The following is a 14,819-nucleotide window of genomic DNA, read 5'->3' as shown; positions in this document are numbered from 1 at the left end:
CTATTATTTATTAAATAAAGAAACTATGTATAATATACAATGGTGTGTGTAATCAGTAATCAGTAGTGTAAGTGAATGTTTTGCATGGATGAATGTGATAATGCAGGGTGTTGAAAGATGCTAAAACAAACAACCAAAAAGCACAACCAAACGCAACAAAATCTATCAAAGTGTCTGTATGGAGAGAGTCTCCTCCATGAATGGGGAAGTGGTGTATTTATCCTGGGAGAATGGCCCAGTGTGTTCCCATGTAGCTGACGACCCTCCCAACTCCGCCCACCGGCATCCTAATAAGGAAACAAGAGCAAAGAGAGAAAACGATAGACAGAGTGGGAGTCGTCACATTCCCCCCCAAAAACGGGGACCAACAAGGAACCCGGAACAACATACCGGCCTCTGCGTCCCAAATAGATGAGGAGTGGTTACACGTGGTTACATGTTCACACTTCCAAACTTTCCCAGCCAATCTCCTCCCCAGACCTCAGCAACCTTTGCGCACGGGAAGCAACAATTTAAGAGGAACAAAGACTCCCTTGACCTCAGCAACCTTAGTGCATAGGAAGCAACTTTTAAGAGGAAAGAAGACTCCCCAGACCAGGAGGGAATAGACAGGAAAGACAGAACCTGACCATACCAACATCAGGAACAGGCGCACGAGAGAGCGCATCAGCAATCACGTTACAGTTCCACGAATGTGCTGCACATCGAATGGAATGATTGTAAAAAATAAACACCATCTCATTATCCTCTGATTAGGACACACTCATGGACCTCAAAAAGGTGAAGGGTTATGGTCAGTTAGACCGTAATAGGTACTACTCCCGACCCGACATAGACCTCAAAGTGTTGCAGCGCCCAGATGAGTGCTAACGCTTCTTTTCAATGACCGAGTAGTTTAACTGATAATGGTTAAACTTTTTCGAAAAGAAACTGATAGGCCTCTCAACCCCAGACACATCTGCCTGCAGCAACACTGCCCTGCCCCCACATGACTAGCATCCACCTGCAAGGTAAATGACAAATCCACCCGAGGAGCAGCCAGCACCGGAGTTGAGGTAAGCAACCTCTTTGCATCTTCAAAAGCGTGTTGACAACGAGAAGACCAAATGTAAACAGCCTTTGCTTCAGCATATCTGTCAAGGGAGCAACCACAGTAGAGAAGTTATTACAAAAACTACGTAATAACCAATCATGCCCAGGAAACGCATCAGTTCCTTTTTAGTAGTTGGTGGAGGAAACGCATCAATAGCTACCACTTTAGCTCGAACAGGACGCACTTCCCCCTGCCCAACCACCTTTCCAAGGTATGTAACAGTCGCCTGAGCAAACTCACATTTAGCCAGATTGATCGTGAGGTGACCCGCAGCCAGGCGTTCGAATAAGCGCTTGAATACGGGACAGATGTTCCTCCCATGTATCTGCATATATCACTACATCGTCCAGATAAAAAGCACACCCTGTCACCCCGCGCATAACCCTGTTCATAAGTCGCTGAAAAGTGGCAGGTGCATTACGTAGTCCGAAACTCATAACCAAATACGAGTACAGACCAGAGGTGTAATAAAGGCAGAGATTTCCCGTGCCCTACTCGTCAGTGGCACCTGCCAATAGCCCTTTAACAGGTCAAATACTCACAAATCTAGCCGCCCCGACTTTATCAACCAGTCCTCCATTCGAGGAAGAGGAAATGAATCTGGCTTAGTGACACTTTTGACCTTACGGTAGTCTGTACAAAATCTGTTTGTTCCATCTGGTTTTTCTGACCAAGATACAGGGGAAGCCCAACTGGGAAAAGAAGCTCTGCTATCTTACTCTCCAACATGTATCTGACCTCAGCATCCAGACAATGCAGTTTCTCTAAAGAAACTCTATAGAACCGCTGACGAATGGTCAGCATCTCCAACGTCAATATCATTTCTATCAAGTTTGTACGTTAGTGTATCAGAAAACAAACTTGGAAATCTCCGAATCAACCAACCATCTCTTCCCGCCTATCAACCGTAGATGAGTGAGAAGCTGCCTAAATATCCAGTTCTCATCTCTCTCTTTGATATATTTTGTTACTTCTTATCTCCACGTGTCTCCCTTTTGTTACGGGCTTTGAGCCGGTTCGTGACACTTGGCACACCTGTATTTGGGGAGTTTCTCCCATTCTTCTCTGCAGATCCTCTCAAGCTCTGTCAGGTTGGATGGGGTGCGTTGCTACACAGCTATTTTCAGGTCTCTCCAGAAATGTTTGATCGGGTTCAAGTCTGGGCTCTGGCTGGGCCACTCAAGGACATTCAGAGACTTGTCCCGAAGACACTCCTGCGTTGTCTTGGCTGTGTGCTTTGAGTCGTCATCCTGTTAGAAGGTGAACCTTCACCCCCAGTCTGAGGTTCTGAGTGCTCTGGAGCAGGTTTTCATCAAGGATCTCTCTGTACTTTGCTCCGTTCATCTTTGCCTCGATCCTGACAAGTCTCCCAGTCCCTGCCGCTGAAAAACATCCCCACAGCATGATGCTGCCACCAACATGCTTCACCGTAGAGATGGTGCCAGGTTTCCTCCAGACGTGACGCTTGGCATTCAGACCAAAGAGTTCAATCTTGGTTTCATCAAACCAGAGAATCTTGTTTCTCATGGTCAGAGAGCCTTTAAGTGCCTTTTGGCATACTACAAGCAGGCTGTCGTGTGCCTTTTAGTGAGGAGTGGCTTCCGTCTGGCCACTCTACCATAAAAGCCTGATTGGGGGAGTGCTGCAGAGATGGGAGAATCTTCCAGAAGGATAACCATCTCCACAGAGCAACTCTGGAGCTCTCGCAGAGTGACCATCGGGTTCTTGGTCACCACCCTGACCAAGGCCTTTCTCCCCCGATTGCTCAGTTTGGCCGGACGGCCAGCTCTAGGAAGAGTCTTGGTGGTTCCAAACTTCTTCCATTTAAGAATGATGGGGGCCACTGTGTTCTTGGGGCCCTTCAATGCTGCAAACATTTTTTGGTACCCTTCCCCAGATCTTTGCCTCAACACAATCCGGTCTCTGAGCTCTACAGACAATTTCTTCGACCTCATCAATCAATCAATCAAATTCATTTATAAAGCGCTTTTTACATCAGCCGATGTCATAAAGTTCTACACAGAAACCCAGCCTAAAACCCGAAACAGCAATCAATGCAGAAATTACATCCGGCGCCGGAAAGAGATGGCCGCCTCGCTTCGCGTTCCTTGGAAAATATGCAGTATTTTGCTTTTTTATGTCTATTTTTATTTCTTACATCGGTACCCCAGGTAATCTTAGGTTTCATTACATACAGTCGGGAGGAACTACTGAATATACGATTAACGTCAACTCATCATCGTTCCTACCAGGAATATGACTTTCCCGAAACGGATCCAGTGTTTTGGCTTCGACACAATACATGGATCTGATCCCAGCCGGCGACCCTGTGCGAGCGTAAAAGGGGCAAACGAGGCGGTCTCGTGGTCAGGCTTCGGAGACGGCACATCGCGCTCCACTCCTAGCATACTACTCGCCAATGTCCAGTCTCTTGAAAATAAGGTTGATGAAATCCGAGCACGGGTAGCATTCCAGAGAGACATCAGGGATTGCAACGTGCTCTGCTTCACGGAAACATGGCTAACTCAAGAGACGCTAACGGAGTCGGTGCAGCCAGCTGGTTTCTTCATGCATCGCGCGACAGAAACAAACATCTTTCTGGTAAGAAGAGGGGCGGGGGGGTATGCCTTTGATTAACGAGACGTGGTGTGATCATCATAACAACACACAGGAACTCAAGTCATTCTGTTCACCTGATCTAGAACTCCTCACAATCAAATGTCGACCGATTATCTACCAAGGGAATTCTCTTCAATCATAATCACAGCCGTATATATTCCCCCCAAGCAGACACATCGATGGCCCTGAAGGAACTTTATCTGACTCTTTGTAAACTGGAAACCAACACCCCTGAGGCTGCATTCATCGTAGCTGGGGATTTTAAAGCAAGGTCTATCTAAAAACAAAACTCCCTAAATTCTATCAGCATATCGATTGATGCTACCAAGAGGGCTGGAAAAAGTAGATCATTGTTTACTAATTTCGCGACGCATATAAGGCCTCCCGCCCCATTTCGGAAAAGCTGACCAACGCTCGCATTTTGTTTGATTCCAGCTACAAACAGAAACTAAACAACAAGCTGTCGACGGTCAGGTCTGTTCAACGTGTGCCGCAATCTGAATACACGCTTGCAAGACTGCTTCGATCAAGCGGATTGGAATATGTTTCCGCATTGCGTCAACACAATATTGACGAATTTTATGCTGATTCGGGTGAGCGGTTGATTTAGGAAGTGCATTTGACGATGTGTACCCCAGCAAGTTAAAACATTCCAAACGAGAAACGTGGATTGAGGCAGCATCGGTGAAATGAAGCACTGAAGACTGCTTTTACGAGGGCAAGGTGACCGGAGGGCATGAGAATACAACAGTGTAGCTATTTTCCGCACGGCAATCAAACGGCTAGTCAGTCGAGACAAAATCGAGTCGAATTCAAGCAGCTTCAGACACAAGAGGTATGTGGCAGGGTCTACAGTATACGGATTACAAAAGAAAACCAGGCCGCGCGTCGGGACCAGGATGTCTTGCTTCCAGACAGGCTAACAACTTTTTTTGCCCGCTTTGAGGACAATACAGTGGCCATGAACACGGCCCCTACAAACCTGCCCGGCTCTCCTTCACTGCGCCGAGTGAGTAGAAACATTTAACGGGTTGTTAACCCTGCAAGGCTGCAGGCCAGACGGATTTCCAGCCGGTCTCAGACTGCGCAGACAGCTGGTGGTGTGTTTACGGACATAATTCAATCAATCCTTATCTCCGTCTGCCGTCCACATGCTTACAAGAGGGCACCATTGTCTCTGTTCCAAGGAAAGCTAAGGTAACTGAGCAACGACATACCGCCCTAGCACTCACTCTCCGTCATATGAAGTTGCTTTGGAGACTAGTAAGGCCATATCACCTCGCACCCTACCGGGACAACCTAGACCCAACTCCAATTTTGCTTACGACAATAGTCCACAGACGACGCAGTATGCGCAACCAACTGCAAGCTATGCCCTACCCATCTGGACAGAGGAATACCATGTGAGAATGTTGTTCAATCGATACAGCTCAGGCATTTAACACCATATATTCGTGTACCTCTCCAACTCGTCATCAAGCTCGGACCCTGGGTCTCGACCCGCCCTGTGCAACTGGGTCCTGGACTTCCTGACGGGCCCCCAGGTGGTGAGGGTAGGTAACAACATCTCACCCCGCTGATCCTCAACACTGGGGCCCACAAGGGTGCGTTCTGAAGCCCTCTCCTGTACTCCCTGTTCACCACGACTGCGTGGCCATGCACGCCTCCAACTCAATCATCAAGTTTTGCGGATGACACTACAGTGGTAGGCTTGATTACCAACACGACGAGACGGCCTACAGGGAGGAGGTGAGGGCCCTCGGAGTGTGGTGTCAGGAAAATAACTCACACTCAACGTCAACAAAAAAGGAGATGATTGTGGACTTCAGGAACAGCAGAGGGAGACCCTATCCACATCGACGGGTCAGTAGTGGAGAAGGTGGAAAGTTTTAAGTTCCTCGGTGTAACATCACGGAACAATTGAATTGGTCCACCACACAGACAGCGTTGTGAAGAAGGCGCAGCGGCCTCTTCAACCTAGGAGGCTGAAGAAATTCGGCTTGTCACCAAAAGCACTCACAAACTTCTACAGATGCACAATCGAGAGCATCCTGTCGGGCTGTATCCACGCTGGTCGGCAACTGCTCCGCCCAAAACCGTAAGGCTCTCCAGAGGGTAGTGAGGTCTGCAGAACGCACCACCGGGGCAACTACCTGCCCTCCAGGACCTACACACGATGTCACAGGAAGGCCATAAAGATCATAAAGGACAACAACCACCCAAGCACTGCTGTTCACACGCTATCATCAGAAGGCGGGTCAGTAAAGGTGCATCAAAGCAGGGACCGAGAGACTGAAAAACAGCTTCTATCTCAAGGCCATCAGACTGTTAAACAGCACCACTAACATTTCGGCGGTGCAACATACTGACTCAACTCCAGCCACTTTAAAAATGGGAATTGATGGAAATTATGTAAAAATGTACCACTAGCCACTTTAACAATGCACTTAATATAATGTTTACATACCCTACATTACCCATCTCATATGTATATACTGTACTCTATATCATCTACTGCATCTTGCCATCTTATGTAATACATGTACCACTAGCCACTTTAAACTATGCCACTTTATGTTTAACATACCCTACAGTATCATCTCATATGTATATACCGTACTCTATACCATCTACTGCATCTTGCCATGCCGTTCTGTACCACCATCATTCATATATCTTTAATGTACATATTCTTTATCCCTTTACACTTGTGTGTGTGTATAAGGTAGTAGTTGTGGAATTGTTAGGTTAGATTATTTGTTGGTTTATCTGCATTGTCGGAACTAGAAGACAGCATTTCGCTACACCTCGCATTAACATCTGCTAACCATGTGTATGTGAATAATAAAATTTGATTTGATTTGATTTGAAGTAGAAGCACGGTGGCTAGGAAAAACTCCCTAGAAAGGCAGGAACCTAGGAAGAAACCTAGAGAGGAACCAGGCTCTGAGGGGTGGCCAGTCCTCTTCTGGCTGTGCCGGATGGAGATTATAACAGTACATGGCCAAGATGTTCAAACGTTCATAGATGACCAGCAGGGTCAAATAATAATAATCACAGTGGTTGTAGAGGGTGCAACATATCAGCACCTCAGGAGTAAATGTCAGTTGGCTTTTCATAGCCGATCACTCAGAGTTAGAGACTGAAGGTGCGGTAGAGAGAGAGGGTCGAAAACAGCAGGTGCGGGACAAGGTAGCACGTCCGGTGATCAGGTCAGGGTTCCATAGCCGCAGACCGAACAGTTGAAACTGGAGCAGCAGCACGACCAGGTGGACTGGGGACAGCAAGGAGTCATCAGGCCAGGTAGTCCTGAGGCATGGTTCTAGGGCGCAGGTCCTCCGAGAGAAGAGAAAGAGACCTGGTTTTTGCTCTTACATGCACTGTCAACTGTAGGACCTTATATAGACAGGTGTGTGCCTTTTCAAATCATGTCCAATCAATTGAATTTACCACAGGTGGACTCAATCAAGTTGTAGAAACATCTCATGGATGATCAATGGAAACAGGATGCACCTGAGCTCAATTTTGGGTCTCATTTCAAAGGTAAATACGGCATTTCTGTTTTGCTATTTTTTGCAAACATTTCTAAAAATCTGTTTTCGCTTTGTCATGATGGGGTATTGTATGTAGATTGCTGAAGATTTGTATTTACTTCATCCATTTTAGAATAAGGCTGTAAGGTAACAAAATGTGGATAAAGTCAAGGGGTCTGAATACTTTCCGAAGGCCCTGTATATGTGGCCTACTGGATGGTTCTTCTTCTGCTACTGAAATATTCACATTTTTAAAGGAGCAGTGCATTCAAAAACGTGATTTTTCCTGTGTTTTATATATATTTACACACTATGAGGTTGGAATAATACTGAAATTGTGAAAATTATTATAACGCACTTTTAATGTAAGAGCTGTTTGAAAAGACCACCTGAAATTTCAGCTTGTTTGGCTGGGTGGGTTTTTGTTTTAATTTAATAGACCAATAACTAAGAGAGCTTGCCCTCCTCTCTGCTAATAACAGATAGTTTTCAGGATGCACATCCCTCCCATAAGGCTCCTCCAAGTAGGCCCATCTCTCAGACCACTCCCAGACAGTCCTAGCAAAATTATTGCTTCAGAAATTGCATTTAGCTGAGAAGCTATTTTTGTTTATTTTTATCACAGTAAGGTACTAAATTGTTACCCAGAAATGTTTTGATGTTGAGATAAAAATGTCTGCATTGGACCTTAAAGTCTCACACTGCATGTTTACCAGGACAATAGGATTGAGAGCTACTAAATATAACTAACACACACACAGCGTGAGAATGGTAAAACCTTACCTACACAAAGCCCCAGCAAAGTAGAAGAGGGCGAGGCCACATGCAAAGAGTCCAAACCGTATTTTATTTAACCCTGTAAGTAAAGAGTATGGCTGTTAATAATCATTCTGAACTTTAGACCAAACCGGTAGGTTAACTGCAATAACTAACAACAACAATAATAAGATAATCTCACGTTTGCCCCTGACATGTAGAGAGTGCTCAGAATTGGCCCTCGGGGTCTTCACCATGAAGCACACATCCTCCTGTTCCAGTGGGATGTCCAGGCTCTTCTCCCTGGCCACACTGGGGCTGGGAGGCCAATAGTGGTTGACCAGGCACCGGGACAACGTGAAGAAGTGGCCTGGCTCGTAGCAGTTCCTGGTCCCCTCCATGGGGTACACAATGTAGACCCCTTCTTCACCTGTCACACGCACCTTGAAGAAGAGTCAGATAGATGCATTATATGAGCAATGTTTGGTTTGTTGCTGTTACAACATAGTAACGACAACTATCATGTAATTGCAGTAACTTGGCTAATTTATTGTATGGGAGCATATAGACACACACAACAAGTGTCTCGTGTTTGGTGTACACATGTGTATCAACAGTTAATCATGAGCTGTTGTGAAGCAAGCACCCATGGTATACCTACAAGACATGTGTAGCTTTCTTACCTGAAAGGTGGACCAGATGTCTTTCCATTTGATCACTGTGCCAGAACTGTAACAGAAACATCTTGTTCCAAAATGGGTGGTGTTTTGATTTTCTTTAAGATATGTGCAGTCTGGAAGAATACAACAATAGCTTGTTAATCAGACATAGTAGCTATATTTAATGTGAAATTAGTAAGCTAGTTAGTTTACTAATGGCTAGTACGTTACCTAGCTAAAATGGTTAGTAGCTAGCTAGCTAAGTAAATTCACAAGATTATTGCTCTTCGTGGACTAGCTAATGTTAATGGCTAATTTAGCTAACGTATGTAGTTGGCTAACGTTACTACTAGCAAACGTTGCTCTGAATTAATTGACAGACCAATCGTACAGTAATATGGATGTTACACAAAATAAACCGACTAGTTAGCTAAATAGCCAACTAGCTAGCTACGTTACCTAAGAACAATAGTGGATAGGGGGGAAAAATACTGTCGTTAGCAAGATAGGCTAGCTAACGTCACAGTCATTACTTAGCTACAACATTCACCTGCGTCTGAAAAGCCAAGGCTTCCTTCAACTTGTACACATACGACATTTGCCAGTACAGCTAAAATGGATAAAATTGATATATCGGAGCAAGGATTCATCATTCCTAGTTGTTGTTAGCAAGCAAGCTATTGTTGTTTACTGTACTTTCAAATTCGGTGGTTACGAATTAGACCAAAGTAAACGATATTGATAAACATATCAAGTTTTTCTCTGGTGAACAAACTATCTACATGTATGTTTTTTGAATATATATTTATATGCTTTGATGTTGTTTTACAATCATTTAACAGCTAGAGCTTGCATCACGTACTTTCAGTTGTAGTTCACGCAACCGTGATTGATTGCTTTAGCCTTGATCAGTATCTGCATTGAAACTGAAAGCGTGACAAGAATGAGCGTGTTTAGGCAATTTCTGGCTAAATAATAGGTGTTGCAAGAAATAATCAAGTTATTATTTTATCAATAATAACACCATTGCCTGGGATAGTTTGATGATTTCCGACTTCCGAGTACCTTTGGGTGCCCCCTGAGGTTCCCCCTCGTGGATCCTTAAGGTAGATGTGAAATACATGTTTTTATTTTTTTTATTTCACCTTTATTTAACCAGGGAGGCTAGTTGAGAACAAGTTAATTTACAACTGCGAACTGGCCAAGATAAAGCAAAGCAGTGCGACACAAACAACACACAGAGTTACACATGGAATAAACAAACATGCAGTCAATAATACAATAGAAAAAAGTCTATATACAGTGTGTGCAAAGGAGGTAGGATAAGGGAGGTAAGGCAATAAATGGGCCATATTGGCGAAATAATTACAATATAGCAATTAAACACTGGAGTGATAGATGTCCAGAAGATGAGTGTGCAGGTAGAGATACTAGGGTGCAACGGAGCAAAAATAAATAACAGTATGGGGGATGAGGTAGTTGGATGGGCTATTTACAGATGGGCTATGTACAGGTGCAGTGATCTGTGAGCTGCTCTGACAGCTGGTGCTTAAAGTTAGTGAGGGAGATATGAGTCTCCAGCTTCAGTGATTTTTGAAGTTCGTCCCTGTCATTGGCAGCAGAGAACTTGAAGGAAAGGCGGCCAAAACTTGAAGGAAAGGCGGCTTTGGGGGTGATCAGTGAGATATACCTGCTGGAGCGCATGCTACGGGTGGGTGCTGTTATGGTGACCAGTGAGCTGAGATAAGGCGGGGCTTTACCTAGCAAAGACTAATAGATGACCTGGAGCCAGTGGGTTTGGCGACGAATATGAAGCGAGGGCCAGCCAATGAGAGCATACAGGTTGCAGTGGTGGGTAGTATATGGGACTTTGGTGACAAAACGGATGGCACTGTGATAGACTGCATCCAATTTGCTGAGTAGAGTGTTGGAGGCTATTTTGTAAATGACATCGCTGAAGTCAAGGAACGGTAGGTTGGTCAGTTTTACGAGGGTATGTTTGGCAGCATGAGTGAAAGATGCTTTGTTGTGAAATAGGAAGCCGATTCTAGATTTAATTTTGGATTGGAGATGCTTAATGTGAGTCTGGAAGGAGAGTTTACAGTCTAACCAGACACCTAGGTATATTCTAAGTCAGAACCGTCCAGAGTAGTGATGCTGGACGGGCGGGCAAGTGTGGTCAGCGATCGGTTGAAGAGCATGCATTTAGTTTTACTTGCATTTAAGAGCAGTTGGAGGCCACGGAAGCAGTGTTGTATGGCGTTGAAGCTTGTCTGGAGGTTAGTTTACACAGTGTCCAAAGAAGGGCCAGAAGTATACAAAATGGTGTCGTCTGCGTAGAGGTGGATCAGAGAATCACCAGCAGCAAGAGCAAAATCATTGATGTATACAGAGAAAAGAGTCGGCCCGAGAATTGAACCCTGTGGCACCCCCGTAGAGACTGCCAGAGTTCCGGACAACAGGCCCTCCGATTTGACACACTGAACTTTGTCTGAGAAGTATTTGGTGAACCAGGCGAGGCATTTGAGAAACCAAGGCTGTTGAGTCTGCCGATAAGAATGTGGTGATTGACAGAGTCGAAATCCTTGGCCAGGTCGATGAATACAGCTGCACAGTATTGTCTCTTATTGATGGCGGTTATGATATCGTTTAGGACCTAGAGCATGGCTGAGGTTCACCCATGACCAGCTCGGAAACCAGATTGCATAGCGGAGAAGGTACGGTGGGATTCGAAATGGTCGGTGATCTGTTTGTTCACTTGGCTTTCGAAGACCTTAGAAAGGCAGGGTAGGATAGATATAGGTCTGTAGCAATTTGGGTCTAGAGTGTCTCCCCCTTTGAAGAGGGGGATGACCGCAGCAGCTTTCCAATCTTTGGGCTCTCAGACGATACAAAAGAGAGGTTGATCAGGCTAGTAATGGTGGTTGCAACAATTTCTGCGGTTAATTTTAGAAAGAGAGGGTCCAGATTGTCTAGCCCGGCTGATTTGTAGGGGTCTGGCATCCAATCAAGGCTTAGATGCCACGTTCATCAGCGGCTGTGCTGTGGACCTGAATCTACCTGAACCTACAGTAAGTGTTTAATTGTTGCATTAAAACAATACTTCCTATAAATCCTTTGAACCAAAAACAAAGGTGTAGAATTCAGTAAAATTGCAATTAATAGGCTTCCGCACTGCACTGACTGCACTGTACCATGTTAGAGTCCCCATTTTTTTGTATGAATGAAAAGAAGAGTTCTATCAGACACTCATTGATTGATTACGTTTATTATTGACCAATTACTGTGGAAAATTATAGCTTAGCTATTATAGATATTTTCATAAAAGGCTTGGCAGGGAACAGGAGGCACACATTAACATGATACATGTTTTAATTTAACACATCCAAAATTGAATAAAATCCTATCAATGTGAGTCTGGAAGAGAGCTGAGTAGCCTATAGGTCAGGGATCAACTAGATTCAGCCGGGGGCCGATTTTCTTCTTGAGTGGATGGTCAGGAGGCCATAACATAATTACAAATCATTTGTAGACTTACAAATTGACCGCAAGAAGCCCAAACAGATATAATGTTTGACTAAAACATAATCATTTCAAACCTTGCTTACATTTGTATATGATCACGTGTCTTCCTATGTGTGAGAATACTTGGGAACAAATTTCTTAAATTAAAATCACTTAGTGCTCATATCCTAGTGTTTTTACAGTCTTTTATGTCTAACAATAAAAATAATAATAATTATTATTATATTTTGGGGCCAGATGGTTGGTCGTTATGATGGGAATTTGAGACAAAATATCTAAAGGATTGTACTATTAAACAGACTTTCCAAACGTGGGTCTGTTGTAGACACACTTCCTCTTAGTATATGTCACGTCAAAATAAAAGTCCTCCACAAGATATTAATTTGTGGTCCACATACGGCGCACGTGCAGGACTTTTATTTTGACATGAGGTAAGTAAAGAGGAAGTGGGTCTACAATAGACCCACGTTTGGAAAGTCTGTATAATAATACAATCCTTTAGAAATGTCTAAAAATGTCCTCTGTCATAATGACCAACCGTCCAGCTCACCGGCACATTAAATTGAAACGGAATTGTATTTATCGTCTGGCTTCCCACGGGCTGTTTTTGTGCAACCCAATACAATTGAAAGCAACGCTGGTGTATTTAAATACACCCATATTGCTAAAAGCACCTAAGTAGCCTACTATGGTTCACAACATTGAAATATAAGCTGCTGGAGATGGAAAGTCTCTCCACCTCCCACCTCCCACATACTCAAGGATGGGCACAGACAGACAAGGAAAGAGGGAATATGCAACAAAAAAAAGCCAAAAAAACTTAAAAGCGGGCCAGATGAGAATGTCATTTTTGTTGCTGTTTCTGCGCCCTTTGAAAATGGAAGGGGGATTTTTGTGGTGGGCGGACGCACACAGCAGGCAGCACGCGGCGGCTTTTTCATTTCTCTAGGATGCTGAGGCGACGGCGGCGGCTTTTCCTGACAGGCACGCCCACGCTGGGCTGAGGGCTTACTGTCACATATGCTGCCTGGCTTGCTGCTGCCTGCCTCCCCAAGTTATGCTAATACCACTGTTTGTTTTTCAGACACTCATCCCCCCTTTCTCTTCCTCCTCCTCCTCCCCTCAGTCTCTAAGTAAACATTCTTAGTTACCCACCCCTCTCCACCCCCAAAAGATTATTTCTGAATTCACTATGGTCTGAAAACGGATCAGTTCGCTCTGAGATTGTACTGTACCATTTCTCCTAGTGAAGAAGCAGGCCTATTTGCAGTCTCATTGTGCTGATGTTCCTCTATCTCAAATCAAATAAAAGTTGATTGGACATGTGCACATGTTACAGTGAAATGCTTGCTTGTTGTCTTGGTAAGCAACGCCAGTGTATATTTGGCCTTGTGTTTTAAATTCTTCTTCTGCGGAAAGGTGAATTTGTCTCCCAGTGTCTGTTGGAAAGCAGACTAAAACAGGTTTTCATCTCCGACTTTGCCTGTGCTTAGCTCTATTCCATTTATTTTTATCTTACAAAACTCCATAGTCCTTGCCGATGACAAGCATACCCATAACATGATGCAGTCACCACCATGCTTAAAAATATGAAGAATGGTACTCAGGGATGTTTTGTGTTGGATTTGCCCCAAACATAACGCTTTGCATTCAGAACATTAAGTTGATTTCTTTGCCACATTTCTTGTAGTTTTACTTTGGTGCCTTATTTGCAAACATGATCCATGTTTTGGAATAGTTTTATTCTGTACAGGCTTCCTTATTTTCACGCCGTCATTTAGGTTAGTATTGTGGAGTAACGACAATGTTGTTGATCCATCCTCAGTTTTCTTCTATCACAGCCATTAAACTCTGTAGCTGTTTTAAAGTCACCATTGGCCTCATAATGAAATCCCTGAACGGTTTCCTCCCTCTCCGGCAACTGAGTTAGGAATGACGCCTGTATCTTTGTAGTGACTGGGTGTATTGATACACCATCCAAAGTTGAATTAATAACTTCAAAATGCTCAAAGGGAGATTCAATGTCTGCTTTTTTACATTTTTACCCATCTACCAATAGGTGCCCTTCTTTGAGAGGCTGTCATGTTTTGTCTTTGATCATCATGTCTTGTCCCTGTGCTTCCCTCTGCTGGTCTTATTAGGTTCTTTCCCTCTTTCTCTCTCTCTCTCTCCTCTTCTCTCTCTCTCTCTCCTCCTCCCTCTCTCCCTCTCGCCGCTCTCTCTCTCTATCGTTCCGTTCCTGCTCCCAGCTGTTTCTCATTCTCCTAACGACCTCATTTACTCTTTCACACCTGTCCCCTATTTTGCCCTCTGATTAGAGTCCCTATTTCTCCCTCTGTTCCGCTTCTGTCCTTGTCGGATTCTTGTTTGATGTTTGCTGTTCCTGTGTCCTTGTTCCGCCCAGTCGTGTTTTTGCCTTCTTCAGATGCTGCGTGTGAGCAGGTGTCTATGTCAGCTACGGCCTGTGCCTTCCTGAAGCGACCTGCAGTCTGTGGTCGCGTCTCCTGTCGTTCCTCTCTACTGACGAGAGGATTTCAGTTTCCTGTTTTGGATTTACCTTTGATATATCCAGGAGAATCATTGTTTGTTTGATACTGGAATAAAGACTCTGTTTCTATTACGTCGCTTTTGGGT

At 44.4% G+C, this 14,819-nt stretch overlaps 1 protein-coding gene across 3 annotated transcripts in view; it reads right to left on the bottom strand.

Moving 5' to 3' along the window:
- nemp2 (nuclear envelope integral membrane protein 2) overlaps positions 1 to 9,397 on the bottom strand; it is a 19,385-nt gene extending 9,988 nt beyond the window's left edge. For all 3 annotated transcript variants that reach the window (XM_023981334.2, XM_023981335.2, XM_023981336.2), the window contains exons 1-4: positions 9,211 to 9,397; positions 8,685 to 8,794; positions 8,204 to 8,444; positions 8,029 to 8,101 (exon numbers count right to left, since the gene is read on the bottom strand). In XM_023981334.2, the coding sequence (XP_023837102.1) occupies positions 8,029 to 8,101; positions 8,204 to 8,444; positions 8,685 to 8,794; positions 9,211 to 9,313 (527 nt within the window). In that variant the 5' untranslated portion in view covers positions 9,314 to 9,397. The remainder of the gene's footprint in view (positions 1 to 8,028; positions 8,102 to 8,203; positions 8,445 to 8,684; positions 8,795 to 9,210) is intronic.
- Between the last annotated feature and the right edge of the window lie 5,422 nt (positions 9,398 to 14,819).

This window comes from Salvelinus sp. IW2-2015, linkage group LG36, assembly GCF_002910315.2.
Source record: "Salvelinus sp. IW2-2015 linkage group LG36, ASM291031v2, whole genome shotgun sequence".
NCBI lineage: Eukaryota > Metazoa > Chordata > Actinopteri > Salmoniformes > Salmonidae > Salvelinus > Salvelinus sp. IW2-2015.
This window is presented reverse-complemented; position numbering and strand designations above follow the sequence as displayed.